The sequence below is a fragment of a genome, unplaced genomic scaffold (assembly GCF_019419815.1).
Source record: "Pyrus x bretschneideri cultivar Hongxiangsu unplaced genomic scaffold, Pyrus_bretschneideri_v1 Contig14, whole genome shotgun sequence".
NCBI lineage: Eukaryota > Viridiplantae > Streptophyta > Magnoliopsida > Rosales > Rosaceae > Pyrus > Pyrus x bretschneideri.
Genome location: NW_025999435.1, coordinates 931,169 through 950,146, shown reverse-complemented (window position 1 = coordinate 950,146; position 18,978 = coordinate 931,169). Strand labels below are relative to the sequence as shown.

General features: G+C 37.6%; 2 protein-coding genes and 1 pseudogene across 3 annotated transcripts in view; 2 read left to right on the top strand and 1 right to left on the bottom strand.

Moving 5' to 3' along the window:
* LOC103965777 (disease resistance protein RPV1-like) overlaps positions 1 to 1,965 on the bottom strand; it is a 31,536-nt gene extending 29,571 nt beyond the window's left edge. For both annotated transcript variants that reach the window (XM_048579591.1, XM_048579592.1), the window contains exon 1: positions 1,252 to 1,965. In XM_048579591.1, coding sequence (XP_048435548.1) covers positions 1,252 to 1,763 — 512 coding nt within the window. In that variant the 5' untranslated portion in view covers positions 1,764 to 1,965. The remainder of the gene's footprint in view (positions 1 to 1,251) is intronic.
* A 1,765-nt stretch (positions 1,966 to 3,730) lies between these two features.
* Positions 3,731 to 5,546, top strand: LOC125475183 (annotated as a pseudogene).
* Positions 5,547 to 12,725: 7,179 nt separating this feature from the next.
* On the top strand, positions 12,726 to 15,364 carry LOC103938703 (pentatricopeptide repeat-containing protein At1g12775, mitochondrial). The gene is given in 3 exon segments (XM_048579584.1): positions 12,726 to 13,007; positions 13,304 to 13,974; positions 13,976 to 15,364. Coding segments are annotated over 2 exon segments (1,665 nt in total). The 5' UTR covers positions 12,726 to 13,007; positions 13,304 to 13,306; the 3' UTR covers positions 14,973 to 15,364.
* Positions 15,365 to 18,978: the final 3,614 nt, after the last annotated feature.

The following is an 18,978-nucleotide window of genomic DNA, read 5'->3' as shown; positions in this document are numbered from 1 at the left end:
TTTCGATCACATAGTTATTGCTTCCCCCTTTAAAGAAGCACGAAATGTCAAGAAAAACTTATTTCACTATTTCATCCAATGCATCATAACTTATCTTGAAAACGTCTTGAATTTCTCGGCTTTTGATCAGACCATCTAATATAGCTTGCCACTTATCTATACTTTCACGGCACAGATATGAACCTAAGACTCTCAAAACTAATGGAAGGCCTTGAGCACACCGTATTGCGTGGTCTACAAGTTTCGCATAACCATCCAAAGGTCCATTGCTTTTGAAGGCATTCCAACTGAAGAGCTCGAGAGCTACATGATGGTTCAATTTCTTCACCTCGTATATTGAAATATTATGATGATGAGCAGTTAACAGTTTCTTATCCCTCGTCGTTATGATAATTCTACTACCAATGCCAAACCAACCATCTGATCCCCCAACTAAGTAGCGTAACTGTCTCATGTCATTCACATTATCAAGAACTAAGAGAATCCTTTTACTGCTTAATCTTTCCTTTATTAAAGTGATTCCTTTATCAACATTGGCCACCTTCAACTTGTCTCCCCCTAAAATCTCATCAAGAAGTGTCTTTTGTAATTTGGCCAATCCTTTATCTGTCATTGAACTTTCTCTAACCTTGTTGAGAAAGCAACTGCCTTCGAATTTGTGGGAAATTAAATTATAAACAGCTTTGGCAATTGTTGATTTACCAATTCCACCAGTCCCTCATAAACCTACCATACGGACATCATTTCTCCCAACATGTAAGAGGTTATTTATTTCTTGTGCACGAGACTCTATTCCAACTGGGTATTCGGCCACATCCAAATATGTACAGTTTATTACTTGCGCAGAAATCCCTTCAACAATGTTATGAATAAATTTCGATTCATCTTCATGCCTGCGAGTATAAAATCACAAGGAACATCTTATAAATGATATTTTCCCATGTTTTTTAAAAGAGGGAAGAAAACATACACACATACAAAAATAGAACAGAATGTCCTTCTAGTTATATTTACAAAGCAATATTTTTTTATAGTTTGAGAAGATTGGACAAAGGATGCTAGAGACACTAATTTGTACACTAAATTTGACTCCAAATATGCACAAATGGATGACAATGCCACAAATCGATGACATGTTGGGTCCTTTGATTCTTGATCCTATCCCAAAAAATTTAAATCTATATATACCAAAAGAGTAGAGAAATCGAAACAAGCGAAAGCAGAAGGAAGTGTTAAAGTAATAATGTATACTTATCCAAGAGAGTCCACCCAGACAAGTTTGCTGCTTCTGAAAGAGCTGGCCTCCATTTGTGGATCTTGTCAACGTTATCCTTACATTTGCACTCAAGGCCAGCAAGTCCATCACCAGAACAACCCTTCTGATTTCGAACATCCGAGGGACTCACCTTGTAAAATACCGGTATCACCATCTGTTGATTTGATTTCTCGCAGTCAAGGATCTTAACAAGTTCGTCCAAGCACCATCTTGAGGAAGCATAGTTTTCCGAGAATACAATGACAGAAATCCTCGACTCTTCAATCGCTTTGAGGAGCGCTGTTGATATTTCTTCTCCTCTTGAAAAACAATCATCCATGAAGTTGTTAATTCCTTTTTGACGCAAAGCTGTACACAAATGGCCTGTGAAATTGTAGCGCGTGTCCTCGCCTCTAAAACTCAAGAATACATGGTATTTCCATGAATTGGTGAAACAAGGAGGAAGAGATGAAGATGAGGCAGCAGCTGCTGCTGCTTCTTTAGCCATAGAAGCTGACCAGATGATTGTTGCAAACAGATGATTGTTTCAATAGAGATTCAATTAATGTTTGACAAGCTACATGATTCATAAGTATTAACTTGTTCACAAATTAACAGTTGACTTTGGAATGAGGAGTGGCGACGAATGACGATGCTTCTTAGTGTAGAAGCAACTAGTAAATATGCCCGAGCGTTGTTACGGGACTTGAATGCACTAACCTTAACTGCATGAATAAGACACATTTAACTTCATAAATTAAACATAATCCTTAATGAATAGAGGGATAAATAATTGAACGGAATCGATATGATAAGCAGGCTGGTTTTTATATACATTTCAAAAGATATTACACACTTCAAAATCATCAATTAATTATCAACCAAAAATAATATTCATTAAACCTACAATAGTATAACTCTATTCAACAGAAGTTAAGAGAACTAATTGCTTGAAGAACATATAAATTTATACTAAATTGTAATATTAAATCTACATATCCTAACATGAAGTTATCGTAAATGCCCAAAAAGAAATCTAAACAAATAATTGAAATTAAAAACCAAATGGTTATCAAACGGCTCTTAAAGGAATACACATTTTGAATTTATTAAATGAAGTTTTTCAAGATCTTCAACTAAGTGAAACTAATATACAAATACAATGCTTATACAGGGATTGTCCAGAGATCATTGAAAACCAAATGCTTAACAATAGGGAACACAGTAAGTTAGAAGAAAAATATTATTGGAATTGTTGTATACTTTTGCTTTACATGTACACTGAAAGCTCTCTGACGTTTCCATGTGCAGAGCTCTACTTTCTTTTCTTCCTCACCTTTCGGTTCTTTCTCCTTAATCTAAGGAGATTGTTGTTTTGTTGTTAGTAGTTGCCATCATCATCACATTCAAATCAACTTTAGTTAATTGAATTAACTTTAATAATTGTAATAGGAAGTAATGATTATGTCCAACGTTTGGTTTGGGTCAACATTTGTAGGCTAATCTGGGAAAAATGTACTAAAAAGGTTTAAACACAAAACCCCGAAAATTATAAAATCAAAATATAATGTACTACCCCTTCTCTCCCGTTTTTCTCTCACCCTCCATTTCTTCAAATCACCTACCTCCCTCTCTCCCGTTATACTCCCTACCTCTCTCATAATATCAAAACTCTCAAACCCAATTCAGTGCCTCATCAGAACCCATACAGAATCTAATTGAATTTTTACCCAAACAAAGAATTCAATTGTAATATTTTAAAATTGAAGAAAACAAATCCCACAGATTTGGAAAAAAAAAAAAAAAAAAAAAAACACTCAGATGCAGGGTTCAAAGAACTTACCAGAAAACGTTAGCCTTTTTGGCTAAAAATCATCTTCAATCCAAATCAAAAAGCTGAAGAAGCTTAAACTGCTTCGGTTTTTTTAGCGAGCCAAGATTTGTGAGGGACAGAAAAACCTAAAAATATCCCAAATGATCCCAAATTTTGGAACTGATTTAAACCAACCCGCCATGAAATTATAGCCACTTAAGAAATCTTCTTCAAATCAGAACAGAAGAAGCAGCACAGACTGCCTTTCTTGAATTTAAAAATTATAACAAAATTCAATATCCTTCACTTTGAATTGGGAAGCATGAATGTTGAAACAAAACTATAAAAAAAAAAAATGGTTTGATCCTATGAATCATAATTAATTTTCATCAATCTGAAATTAGATTAAATAAAAAATTCAACTGAACATCTACAATGTAAAATTGACGATGAAAATCCGAAATAAAATCAAAATAATAAAAGTACATAGTTACAGTGTAGGTTTCTCTCCTAACCTTAGCTATGCAGAAAAATCACAAAGAATTCTAAGAACTGAAAACTAACAGAAGAAAAACCGGAGAGAGCTCTCAATTGGAGCCAAATCCTTGCCTTTATACCAAAATCGTCCTCGAACCCCAAGAAAAACAGGAGAGAGCTTTCAAATGAAGATGAAGAGGATAACCACAAGACCTCCATCTCAAGGTAATCTTCCTTCTTTCATTTTTACTGTTCATGCTAATCCTACTTGTACGGATAGAATTAAACAAACCCATTTGTTACTTTAATTCTATGATTCAAACCAAACCCTTGCCCTCGATTTGGACTTTCAATTGTTTGTTTGGGGCACTCTCCAAGATGAAGCAATATTCAGCTGTCGTTTCTATGTGTAAACAGTTGATGGGTTGCGCCCAATTCCGACCTGAGGTGGGTACATTGGGTATTCTTATGAATTGCTTGTGCTGTCTGAATCGGGTGGATTTGGGTTTCTCTGTTTTAGCAATTACCCTTAAATATGGTCTTAAACCCGATGCTCGTACTATGAATACTTTGCTCCATGGGCTTTGCAAGTACAGTTCCCTGGCCGAGGCAATGGAGTTCTTCCAGGATATAGAAATGAAAGGATGCAAATGCAATGAAATCACTTATGGTACCATGATCAATGGACTATGCAAAGCTGGGGAAACTTCTAGCGCTAGAGATACTTACGAAGATGTGGGAAGATGGAAGGTTAAAGCCCAACCAAGACTGCTACAATCCAATCATTGATAGCCTCTGTAAAGAAAGACAAATAGACGAGGCCTTGGCCATATTTCAAGATATGATCAGCAAAAGTGTTGTACTGAATGTTTTCAATTATACCACATTGATTCATGGGTTATGCAACACGAGTCGCTGGGAAGAAGTGCTCTCTCTTTTTGAAGGAATGGTAGATCAAGGAGTCAAGCCTAATGTTGTCACCTACAACACTCTAATTTATGGACTGTGCCAATCGGGGAGGTATGAAAAAGCCAAGAGCTTCTTGATTTGCATGCTTAACAGTGGAATTTCACCCAACGTATACACCTATAATGTTCTTCTGAACACTCTTTGCAAGGAAGAAAGAATTCAAGAAGCACTTACTCTGTTTGGAACAATGACTGAGAAAGGTATAAAGCCTGATGTTGTCACTTTTAATTTCTTGATTTCTGCTTCATGCAAGTCTGGTAACTGGGACGAAGGTGTGAGGTTATTTAAAAACATGATTGATTATGGAGTCTTGCCTGATATTGTTACATACGATGCTGTTTTGGATGCCTTATGCAAGGAAGGGAAGACAGAAGAGGCACTGAATCTTGTGGAAGAAATGGTCCGCAGAGGTGAAAAGCCTAATTGTGTGACTTATAACTCCTTAATTAATGGATTGTGCCGGACCAGCCAATGGAGAGAAGCCACAAGGTTGTTTGATGAAATGGTATGCCATGGAATCTTACCTAATTTCATAACTTTGAAGATACTCTCGGGTGCTCTCTGCATTGGACGGATGACAGATGAGGTTTGCAAAGAAGCAAGAATAGATGGAGCTTTGTAGCTTGGTAAAGAAATGGTCCAAAAAGGATTGACGCCTGGTCTAGAAACGGGAGGAATGTTAGGAGGTTCCTCGTCCTAATCTACATGCTTCATGTGCAGAATAGGTTGAAATTTATATTGATGAAGAGTGATCATATGTAATTGAACTTCTAAGGATGAGTGGTTATATGTTTCTCCTTTTTGTTACACGCTACTTGTGTGATGTTACGTCAAGATCCTCCTTTTCATGGTGCTTCCCAATTAAATGTTGGTCCCTCTCCTCTAGAAATTGGTCGTTCAAGGAATATTGCAGCGAGAGGATTGATTAGAGATAACATGACCGCTAATCTCGACTGAGGTGAGATTTTATCTGCAGAATCACGAGTCTTCTGCGTGGTTGCAGTCATAGGATAACGTCATCTTTTGGTGGAAGTTGACTCCCATTCTCATCTTTTGCTATATTGATTGCCTAATGAACAGGCACTGCCTATTTTTATTTGATGTCATATGGATTCATATTTGTTGATTCCGTGAGGTATTTTAAATGGTGGTAGTCTCGGATGTTAGTGAGATTTGGTGCTAATCAGGTTGCTACTTAGTGTGTGATATTTGAGCGTGCGTTTTCCCTAGCTTGTGCAAAACTAAATACTTCTGGAAAGAAGGCAGCGGCAGATATATGTTGGCCGCATATCGACTTCAGTTTAGGGCTTGTTTAATAACCATTTCGTTATTAATTTTTAGTATTTTGTGCTTGGTGTGCGATGAAAGTATACGATGGAAAGGTAGAACAAGGGAGGGGGGACGAGAGTGAGGAATAAATAAAAAAAGAAAGAAAACAAAATCAAACAGAAAGGAGTTTTGGTTTTTTTATTATGACTTTTCATTTTGTATGTTTTTTCTCGGTTTCTACTTCCACATATGCCCAAAATCAAACTCAATATAATGAAAACAATTACAACTGAAGATACATTTTTTTTATATTCTCTCTATGCTTAACAGAGGCTAATCTTTCATATACGCCGCCGTCAATGCGTAAACATGTCCATGGAGAGCTCATCTCCTTAACACCTCGTCATAGGGCTATTTGTCAATGATTGTTCAAGATGTATTGCACATCACGCCATTATTTTTTATGTAGACAATCTTATTTTTCAACTAGTTGATCTTTATTTATTCCTTGCATAGGGTGACAATGCAATGGTGATTTACAAGACAAGAACTACATTCAAAAATGGTCCGATGTGCTTTGAAAAGCAAGCAGCAAAGAAAGAGACAAGAGACCGTTTAGAAAAAGAAAGCTAAAATCATTAGAGGAGAAAAAGTGTTTTTAGGGTAGAACCAAACATGTTGGGCTAAAAGTTTAGGTTTTAACCCAAAGTAAGAAGAACAATACTTGACTACTCAAAGATAAGTAGGAGCTCTTACTCAATTTTTTTAGTGTTTGAATCAAAGAACTCTGTACTTATGATCAGAACCGTTCATATTATGAATCCCACTGTAAAGATTATCTCTGAAAAAAATGAATTAAAATTAAGATCATTTAGTCAATCTATTTTAGGAAATATATAGACGGTTCGTAATATTTTTACCAATTCTGTATAAAAATTTCAAAACAAGATGTAGACGTGATGTAATCGCAACTGTTTAAATAGGAGGAGATGGAAGGGAAGAGAAACCTACTTCATCTTCGACAAGTGGTATCTAGAGCTTCATAACTTCATTGGCCTTTGTGTATGCTCATTCATTCACTAATACACACCGCAACAATCATTTCAATGTTTTCCGAACAATGCTTTACTCCTTAAAGGATGAGTAGGTGTTCCTACTCAAAATTGTTCGTTATCAATTCAGAGAACTTCATGTTTATAATAGAATCATTCATATTTTGAATCACTCTATACAGATTGCCTTTGCAAAAAAACCAATTAAACTAAGATCGTTTAGTCATCGAATTGTATAAAAACAAATGAACTGAATTGGCAAAAGCATTGCGAATTGTTTATGTATTTCCTACAATAGATTGATTAAATGACCTTAGTTTAGCACCCTCAAAACGGATCTTGTTTCGTAGATACCATATGCTCCAAATAACATTAGAACAAGTACCCACAAGTGGCAAGAAGATGAAGACAAACCAACAAAGAAAGCATTTGAAAAAATAATATCCAAATAACCACATTGTGCATAATGTGAATGTGATGTAACTTCTAGAAGAAAAATTCAACGAAACATTAAAGCATTGGGGTTCCACCTATATACAATTATGCAATTTCACTATTTCGATTCATTTTTTATAACTCAACTGTTACACAAACAACATGCTCTCTCAATCGGAAGATATGACAATCAAGTTTTCTCAATATAAAGGCTTTCGGTGATTAAATCTCCATTTTGGATGTTCAAACTAAAGCCCTTTAGATTTCTTATAGAAATAAGAGTAAATTGTAGTAATGGTCTCTCAACTTTAATCAAATTGGGACAATGGTCCCTTAACTAAAAATTCATTACCATTGGTCCCTCAACTCATCAAAATGTGTAACTGTGGTCCTTTTCATTAACTTCGTCAGAATTTTGTCAAAATGAGTTATGTTAGAATGACCATTGCTACAATTGGGGTCCCTCAACTCATCAAAACGTGTAGCTATGATCATTTTCGTCAACTTCACCATAATTTTGTCAAAATGAGTTATGTTGGAAGGACCAGTGCTACAATTGAGTTCAGGTTGAGGGACCATTTCTCCATTTGGATTAAAGTTGATGAGTTGAGCGACCAATGGTAATGGATTTTTAGTTGAGGGACCGATTGAGTTAAAGTTAAGAGATCATTACTATAATTTACTCAAAATCCTAAGAATAGTTTATACCTACGACAACAAAAATATATATATAAAATAAAAATAAATAAAAAACAAAAAACTATGCCATCAAAATCATACTAATCAACCAATTTATACATTTCACTAAAAGCATGAATGTTGAAGCAAAACCATAAAAAACAAAAAACACATGGTTGATCCTATGAATTATAATTAATATTCATCAATCTGAAATTAGATTAAATAAGAAATTCAATTGAACATCCACAATGTAAAATTGACGGCGAAAATCCAAAATAAAATCAAAATAATTAAAGTACATAGTTATAGTGTAGGTTTCTCTCCTAGCCTTAGCCATGCAGAATAGTTTTCCGTAAGAGCAACTCCACCCCTATCCACTTTGCGCCAGCACCCAGCCCATTTATCCACTTAATTGAACAGTAACAGACTCAATGAACAGTAATAGGCCAAAGCATCTCCACCCAAAAAAAAAATGTGCTGGCACCTAGTCTAAAAATAAGCTGGCACAAACGATCTCCACCCCTACAAAATGCGCTGGCGCCCAGTCCATTTAAAATATTAAATAATTTTTTTATAAAATAATTAAAAAAAATAGTTTTAATTTCGGATAGGATTTTTAACCAATCTCGTCACGCCACGTGTCATTATCCGAACGTACTATTTTTTGAATAGATTTCCGCTAAGATTTTCAACCAATCCCGACAACCCACATGTCACTTCCTGTTTACAATAATTTAGGCAAGATTTCGATAAGATTTTTAATCAATCTCGTCACGCCACGTGTCATTATCCGAACGTACTATTTTTTGAATAGATTTCCGCTAAGATTTTCAACCAATCACGTAGTGCCACGTGGCATTGTCCAGAACCTCATCTTCTTTTTTTTTGTCCATATAAACCCTACATCCCTACATCCATCCTCACACTAAACTCAATCCTTTTTTTTAGCTCAGAATTCTTCTTTATCATTTTCAAATCTTGAGTTCTTACAATGTCTTCTTCAAGGAGAGCGTATAAACAGTTGCAAGAGCAGCAGAAAAGGTTGTTGGCACAACAGGAAGAATTGGTCAATCTTGACCAAGGTGGAGGTGGAGATGAGGCCTTCGCAATGGAGGAGGATGACGATGATCACCATAGAAGGCGGAGGGCCTCACATTCCCGCCGTATCATGCAAGCTATGGGTCAGATAGCCAAACCCGGACGTGCGGCAAACATCGATAGAAGAAGGGAAAGACGAGGTAAAGATCTCTTGGAAGATTATTTTATTCCCAACAGCGTTTACCCTGATCATGTTTTTAGACGTCGTTTTAGAATGCAACGAAGTTTGTTCGCTAAAATCATGAGTGATGTTTGCAACCATGATCCATATTTTGTGCAAAAAGAGGATGCTTTTCATGTTCTAGGTCTTCTTCCTGAGCAAAAAATTACGGCTGCCTTGCGAATGCTTGCATATGGAGCATCCGCAGATCAAGTGGATGAGATCGCAAGGATGGGAAAAACAACAGTTCTGGAGTCCCTGATGCGGTTTTGCTCTGCAATTGAAGCCCTCTACACCAATGAGTACCTTCGGCAACCCACGCCAAGGGACATGCGAAGGCTTCTTAGGAAGGCTGAGATGCGAGGCTTCCCTGGCATGATTGGAAGCATCGACTGCATGCACTGGACATGGAAAAACTGTCCAAGTGCGTGGCAAGGAGCTTATGGCGACAGAAAAGGAGCCAAAAGCATCATTCTGGAAGCGGTGGCTTCTTTTGATACATGGATTTGGCATGCTTTTTTTGGTGTTCCAGGAGCTCAGAATGACCTAAATATCCTTGCCCAATCTCCAGTGTTTGATGAACTGCTACAAGGGCGTGGGCCGAGATGCACATATTGGGTTAATGGTACTAAATACGAGGGACCATACTACCTTGCAGATGGTATTTACCCAAGGTGGTCAACATTTGTCAAAACAGTGCCACACCCGCAGAGTGAAAAAGAGAAACACTTCGCAAAGTGTCAAGAAGGGTGTAGGAAGGATGTCGAGCGTTGTTTTGGTATCCTGCAAGCTCGTTGGGCCATTGTCAGGGCTGCAGCTAGAATGTTTGATGTCGAGGCTCTTCGATCCATCATGATGACGTGTATTATTCTCCACAACATGATTGTTGAAGACGAGTATGATTATGATGCCGTCGATGAATACGAGCCGGATCCGATGAACAACTCAAGAACACAAATCTACTATGCTCATGACCGGACCGAAGATCCCGTGCAACACGAGTCGTTAAAACGGGATGGACGTTACAATGAATTGATCGTTCAACGATACACTTCATTGCAAGAGCCATACTGGCACATAGCCCGCCAGAATGACTTGATTGAGCATCAATGGAGCTTGCACGAAGGCGAAGATAATTAAAATAAGGCTTGTGGTTGAAGAATAAAGTGTATTGTTTTTTAAGTAATCTTATTTAGTGTGTTTGGTTTTTTTTTTTTTAAGTTTAAATGGTGAGGTTATGTAATTTTAAGTTTAAATGGTGTTTTAAGTTTAAATGGTGTTTTATGTAATTTTATTTGGTGTTTTAAGTTTAAATGGTTTTTTTTTTAAGTTTCAATGGTGAGGTTATGTAATTTTAATTTTAAATTAAATAAAGTTCTAAAAGTAAATAAGAAATTACATAAGAAATTAAATAAAGTTCTAAAAATAAATAAGAAATTACATAAGAAACTATATAAAGTTCTAAAAATAAATAAGAAATTACATAAGAAACTAAATAAAGTTCTAAAAATAAATAAGAAATTACATAAGAAATTAAATAAAGTTCTAAAAATAAATAAGAAATTACATAAGAAATTAAATAAAGTTCTAAAAATAAATAAGAAATTACATAAGAAATTAAATAAAGTCTGTGGAGTTAGGATATGTGGTGCTAGGATCTTGGTTGCTAGGATTTCTGTAGCTGGAACCCCCTTGACTTGTTTCGGCATCTCTTGCACGCCTCCTTCGCACGACATCTCTTTTTTCTGATGTCCAAAAATATTTTGAATTCGGAGACAGTCCTACTAGAGACTTGTTCATAGTGTCACGATCTGTTTGAGCCATCCTTTCTTCTCTAAGCATCTCATTCTCTCGATGAAGTGCTTCTCTAATCATCTCGTTCTCTCGATTAACTATTTCTCTTTGTCTCTCAGACGCCGCATCACGAGCCTCAGTAGCTGCAATAATTGCTGCCACAGCAGCAGCTTTTTCCTCATCTCTAGCCTTTTCCCATGCCATGTTCATTTCACCTTGACGAGTAAGTTCCTCCATATATTTAGTGTAGTCATTTTTGGAAGAACTACCTTTTTTCTTTGATGCCTTTTTACCTTGAGGCCTGAGGGACTGACGAGTCGGTTGGGTCTCTGGCACTTGTTCAGGCATCCCTTCCGTGTCTTCAAATGTGTTGGCTTCTTGTTCGGCTGTGTCTGCTTCTGGCGAACTGTGTAGACCCATACCGTGCATGACAACTTCTGGACCGGTTGCCACAATTTTGTATCTAGGGCAATCTTTGACAATTTGCCAACATTCCCATTTGTTGAATGATTTGTTATGGTTCTTTGCATTGTAGAATGCTTGTGCTTGTAGTGTCTATAAAAATTACATAAAAATTACATAAGAATTGTGGAATGCATAAAAATTATATAAAAATTACATAAAAATTACATAAGTATTTGGAATGCATATTACATAAAAATTACATAAGAAATTAAATAAGAATTGTCAAATGCATAAAAATTATATAAAACTTACATAAAAATTACATAAGTATTTGGAATGCATATTACATAAAAATTACATATAAGAAATTAAATAAATTAAAATATTGATGTGGGTGGAATGCATATAAATAAATAAAAATATTGTTACCTCATCCGCTAAACTTGTCCCACTACGCAAATTACCAGAAGCATGAGAGAGGGCGTTTTTCCAACAAGTAAAGGATGCGTTGAGTTTTTTCCAACGACCTTGAAGACCTTGACTAGATCTGGCATCTTTCCATGTACATCTTTCCATGTACATCGTTGAACGATTTCGTAATTTTACTCCACATTTCTCGCTTATCCATCTCATTACCCGTAATCGGGTCATGAGTAGTGCGAACCCAACATTCACACAACGTAACATCTTCACTGAGCTTCCACGAAGTCATTTTTTTCTCTCAAAGTGTACAAAATATTCAAATGTAGAAAGTGTAGAAAGTGTAGAAAATATTGAAATGTGGTGTAAGGTGGAAGATGAGTGTTAGGTATTTATAGAAAAAAAAAATTAATTTTTTAAAATTTTTCTGTATTTTTTCAAAAATTTTTGACATTTTTTAATTAATTTTTAATTAATTTTAATGTTGTAATTAATCGGGACCGTTGGATTTGAAAAATAATCAAATCCAACAGCACTCATTACGCCACGTGGCCAACGGTCAAATTTCTGACCGTTGGGCCTTTTTTTTTTTTTTATATATTTTTGGTGAAATAAACGTGGATCGTTGATCTGTGATCGGACGGTCCAATTTAAAATTTAAATTTAAATTTTTTTTACTGTTGGAAATCCAACGGCCTAAAAAACTAGCCGTTGGAAATCCAACGGCTCTGAGGAGGCCACGTTTCCTTCACCCGGACGCCTGCAAGTGGGTCTGCATGCGGGCCCCAGCGCCTGCAAAGCTGTCGGCTACTCGCCGCGCCCCCCGCGTGTTGTGCACGCGCCAGAAACAGACCGGGAGAATGGGTCTGTCCATTTTGGGCTGGGCTCTTGACTGGCACGGGCTGGGTGCCAGGCAAGGTTGCGGGCTGGAGCACATATGGAGCATGCCGGGCTGTTATTTGGACTGGGTGCTGGGCAATCTTTGCTCCGGTGGAGCTGCTCTAAGCGAAAATCACCAAGAATTCTAAGAACCGAAAACACAGAAGAAAAACAGTAGAGAGCTCACAAATGGAGCCAAATCCTTGCCTTTAAACCAAAATCGTCCTCGAACCCCAAGAAAAACAGGAGAGAGCTTTCAAATGAAGATCAAGACGATAACCACAAGACCTCCTTCTCCAGGTAATTTTCCTTCTTTCATTTTTTCCGTTCTGCAGAATACAAGTAGTGGATTTCATTCCAATGTTGTTCATGCTAATCCTACTTGTACGGATAGAATTAAACAAACCCATTTGATGCCGGAGAGTACGATTCAAACTCGATGCAAATCTGGAAAAATTAGGAAGGATGAAGCATTGGGTTACTTTTATTCCATGATTCAAACCAAACCCTTGCCCTCGATTTGGACTTTCAATTTTTTGTTTGGGGCACTCTCCAAGATGAAGCAATATTCAGCTGTCGTTTCTATGTGTAAACAGTTGATGGGTTGCGCTCAATTTCGACCTGAGGTGGGTACATTGGGTATTCTTATGAATTGCATGTGCTGTCTGAATCGGGTGGATTTGAGTTTCTCTGTTTTAGCAATTACCCTTAAATATGGTCTTAAACCCGATGCTCGTACTATGAATACTTTGCTCCATGGACTTTGCAAGTACAGTTCCCTGGCCGAGGCTATGGAGTTCTTCCAGGAAATAGAAATGAAAGGATACAAATGCGATCAAATCACTTATGGTACCATGATCAATGGACTATGCAAAGCTGGGAAAACTTCTAAGGCGCTCGAGATACTTACGAAGATGTGGGAAGATGGAAGGTTCAAGCCCAACCAAGAATGCTACAATCCAATCATTAATAGCCTCTGTAAAGAAAGACGGATAGACGAGGCCTTGACCGTATTTCGAGATATGATCAGCAAAAGTGTTGTACCGAACGTTTTCAATTATACCACATTGATTCATGGGTTATGCAACACGAGCCGATGGGAAGAAGTGCTCTCTCTTTTTGAAGGAATGGTAGATCAAGGAGTCAAGCCTAATGTTGTCACCTACAACACTCTAATTTATGGACTGTGCCAATCGGGGAGGTTGGAAAAAGCCAAGAGCTTCTTGATTTGCATGCTTAACAGTGGAATTTCACCAAATGTATACACATAGTATTCTTATCAGCAGTCTTTGCAAGGAAGAAAGAATTCAAGAAGCGCTTACTCTGTTGGAAAATATGACGACGAAAGGCATAAAGCCTGATGTTGTCACTTTTACTTCCTTGATTTCTGCATCATGCAAGTCTAGTAACTGGGAGGAAGGTGTGAGATTATTCAAAATCATGATTGGTTACGGAGCCTTGCCTAATATAGTTACATACAGTGCTGTTCTGGATGCTTTATGCAAGGAAGGGAAGACAGCAGAAGCACTGAATCTTGTGGAAGAAATGATCAGTAGGGGGGAAAAGCCTAATGTTGTGACTTACAACTCCTTAATTAATACATTGTGCCGGACCAGCCAGTGGAGAGAAGCCACAAAGTTGTTTAATAGAATGCTGGATGAAGGTATTGCCCCAAGTGTTATAACCTATAATATTATGATAAGTTCTCTTTGCAAGGAGGGGAGGACCGAGGAAGCCCTCAGTATGTTAGAGTTAATGACTCAAAGAGGTCTGACACCTGATGTTATCACTTATAACAGTTTAATCCATGGCATGTGCCATACAGCTCAATGGGAAGAAGCCACAAGGTTGTTTGATGAACTGGTAGGCCGGGGAATCTTTCCTAATACCGGTACTTTGTTAATACTTCTGGATGCTCTCTGCAGAGGAGGGATGACAGAAGAGATTCACAAAAGAGTTGAGGCAACAATTGAATACGGTATGAAACTCAGTACAATAACTTGCAGTATGGTGGTAAATGAATATTGTTTGCTTGGCAGAATGAATAAGGCGAAAGTGGTCTTGAACTTAACGGTGGCTATGGGTTATGCGCCTGATATTGCTTCCTATAAAACCTTGGTCAACGGCTATATAAGCGTTAACAGGATAGGTGAAGCTTTGAGGCTTGTTAAAGAAATGGTCCAAATAGGATTGATGCCTGATATGGAAATGCAACAAACTGTGGGGCGTTTTCGTCGTAAGGGCCATATTGGATTCGCAGGGTAGTTGTTAGGTCTCTTTGCAAGGTTTTGAAGATTTATAAGGATGAAGAGCCTTTAGTTATCATTGGTTTCTAACTTCTAGTGACCACGCAATATTGTTAGTTGTGGTAAACTTTGGAATGGATGAAGATCAGTGGTCGTGGCGGCACATAGGAGAGAACCATTGAAGCTACGGGGCTTGTATAAAGAAGTGATGGAAAAAGAATTGATACCTGAACTGGAAATTCAACGTAGACGTTTTGTTTTAGAAGGCAATTTTTTTGCAGAATATTTCTCCTTGTGAGTGTGGCTTGCGTGATGAACTAGGTATATGTTGCGTGAGTTTTCGGATGTCACTAATGAACAACTACATGATATCGTTGATTGATATTTACAACTGAACTAGTTAAACCTTTACACTATGATGATGAATTTTTAAATATATATATAAAGCCAATGGAAAAGCAAATGGAAAGGTGAATAGTGATTTTGGTGTCATCAAGCTTCAACAAAATCATTTGGACAAAAATGCTCTCAAGACAAGAAAACTTCAAAGGCATCCCAAGAAAATACATCAAATAAAGTAGGGGCATTTTCGTCATTTTAACATTATTTTTTAAATAATTAATTTTTTGTGGTTTTTTTTTAATTAGTTCCTCACAATAGTCTAGCAATAATGTGATTTAATTTTTCTATTTTTAAACACATTCAAAACATCTTAAGAAACGTGTAATACCGATTATAAAAAATGTCATTCACACGTGGATTATGTGATTAAATTAGTTGTCAAATAATGTTTTTTTAACAAACGATATTATTTACACTGAAGAGGAGGGAGTGGGCATAGCCTTACAATGGACTAGCAATAATGTGATTCAATTAGCTATTTATAAAATATTATTTTCTCTATTTTTAAACACGTTCAAAACATCTTTAAAGGCGTGTAATGCTGGTTATAAAAAAATTCTTTCGCATGCGGATAATAATGTGATTAAATTAGTTGTCAAATGATTGTTTTTTTTCTAACAAACGATATTATCTACACTAAGGAGGATGGGGGTGGGCTTAGCCTCATAATGGTTGAATCACATTACTGCTAGCCTACTGAGAGGTACTAATTAAAAAAAAAAAAAACAAAAAATTAATTATTAAAAAATACATTGTTACAATGACGAAAATACCCCTACCTTATTGGGGCATTTTTGTCCAAATTTACAATTTTAAATGACGGGGGTTACAATTTACAATAATTAAAATTCTGTTATTTGGAATTTGGCACCCAATCATCCCAATTCGTGAAAATTGGTACGCCCAAGATTTCCTCCACATGAATTTGCGACTCTCGTCATAGTTGTAATTGGGAAATTACACCATTTTAGACGGAAATTGAACTTGGAAAGCTTCATCCCCGGTTTCCACGTTTTTTCCCCTTCAAATTTTCCTTTTCTCTCGCGGCAAGTACTCAAACAAGGGAAAATTGCTTTCCCATCCTAAATTTCCAAAATTAATTAAAATTTTGTGTGCTTTTACCATATCTAAATAGACTGTTACACTATATTTGGATGAGAGAAATAAACTTAGAATTTGGATAAAAGTCAGAATTTGTAAATTATCATGCATTAATTCCCTTGTTATTTTTAAGCTCTTGTTCACCTTTTCTTTTAGGCTTAATCAGATAAATGGTCATTGTGATGATAAGATAATTGGAAGATAGTCCCCTGGTAAAAAAAAAAATAAAATTTATACCCTTATAGTGAAGTCCGTTAACAAATTTAATCCAAAAATAATCTTTCCATTAACTATCCGTTAGGTAAGGAGTAAAACTGTACTTCCCCTTCTTTCCCTCCCTCTGCGTTTATTGCTCATTTCATATTAACAAGTCTTCATTATGACCCAAAATATAAAATAAAAAGGTTTTGTCAAGAAAACAATTGAATTTCTGATAATCCTTATCAGACGTACCATTGAGAATACAAGTGAATTGTTCATCAATGACAAGATGACACACCCCGACCGAGATCAGGGCGTGCTGGCCGCCACGCGGAGGTGACGTAACCATGTGCACGGTGCGGAAGCTAAAAAAATAGTAATATAAATAGTACGAATAATTAAAAACTAGCATACAAAGTAATAAAACAAGTGCTAGCGTAAGTGAGACACAAGTGCAGAGCAATAAGTCTACAGCAGTCCAAAAGAAAAATGATGCGACAACAGTACACCCGAAGGTGACCCTACACTGGTGAGCGTCTGTCAGAAATGCCGGGAAAGCCCTCTGGGAAACCACCGAACCTGCTAGACAACTAGAACCTGGAGGGGCGCAAAACAAAAGCATGAGTGGGCAAAAACAAAGCTTTTTGAAAACCATTTAGTAAATACATTCTAACCCCTCGCCGTAAAACCTGTATACTTCCCAGAAAATAAAAATATATACGTATGTATATAGATATGCCAAACATGCTCAAGAATATGCTATGTCGGAACCTTATAATGAAATGCAAGTGCTCAGGTATAAGTCATATCAATAACATACAATCTGGCAGCCGGAGTCACCTAACGTGACCTGTACGGCTGAATCTAGAGCTCAAATCTCAATATCAATACTAAACCTGCCCACGAGTCGGAACCACCTAAAGTGGTCTGTACGACAGGCCTAGGTGTAAAACATATAAACGCTCTAATGCTACGATCACGTGAAGGCTGTGCGAATAATCGCGGGTCACCTACGAGTCGGAACCACCTAATGTGGTCTATACAACAAGACTGTGCACCTAACTTGGATCCAAGCTGAGCGTGTGGTGCGGGAGGTGAACATCACGTGAAGGACTGTGCCCTACTCTGGGCGGGAGCACTAACACCGGGGGTGCAGGTTATAAGCTCTCTAAGCATCTCAACCACTACTGAATATAAACATGAATAACACTTACCTGGCACTTACCTGTGCGTCCACAGCACCCAATATGCATATGTATAGGTATGCAACTAGTAATGCAACTAATGGTGCATAAACAACGATAATAAAATGCATGGCATAAAACAAATAACCCTTTCAATTAATTTCTGGGAAAATAAATGTATATAGGTATATACGGAAAACCAAAAGCCCACTCACTGGTATGTGCAAGGGTCGTAGCCCCCCTGCCTCGAGTGACCACGCTCGTCCTCAGGATACGTATCACCTATATGCGAAACAACTATAAAAACGTTAATTTTAAAGTACATAACCAACTTCTCGTAATAACTTCTCATACATTGCTCAAATTGGACAAATGAATATACCAACGTGCTCTACACAACCTCAGGATCACACCCAAATTTTTAGAATAATTTTTCACCGCCGCACGCGCCCCTACGCGCCGGCCATGCGCAGGCACGTGCCTGGCACGCTGACGGCGTCAACTGACGCCGTAGGGAATATTCCGTCAGTTTTGACAGATTCCGTCAACGGCGTCAGGAATATTCCGTCAGACTTGACGGAATATTCCGTCTCCTTCCCCGGCGAACCTCCGACACCGTCGCCGGCGCCGGAAAATTTCGAAAACTTTAAACTTCGATATCTCGTTCGTTTTTCATCCAAATTTCATAATTTTTGCACCAAAATGAAGCCTAGGACTAGGGGAACACAACCATACAACTTTTAAGGGTTAAAAACCAAAGAATCTCACCTGCAAAATCGATCCAACTCCGGCCAACTTCGAACCCAACGATCCCGACGTCCAATTCCTTCAAACGAAGTACTCCGAGTCTCCTTGGGACCTCACCAAGCTACCTACAAGCTTCATTTTCCCTTAAACGTGAGAAATCACGTGTGCATGAATAGTACCCAAATCGGACATCGTCGAATCGACGTGAAAACGATGGAGTTCTCACCTGAAAATGGTACGGCTGGACTCCCACGAGCCTCACGAGCTCGAATGTGTACTCAGTTCCTTCGATCTGTGGAGATTTAGTGTGCTTGTGTGTGTGTCCGTACGTTTTCGAAGAAAAAGGGAAGGAATGGGGCTCGGGACAGTCACAGGGGAAAGGGACAGAGG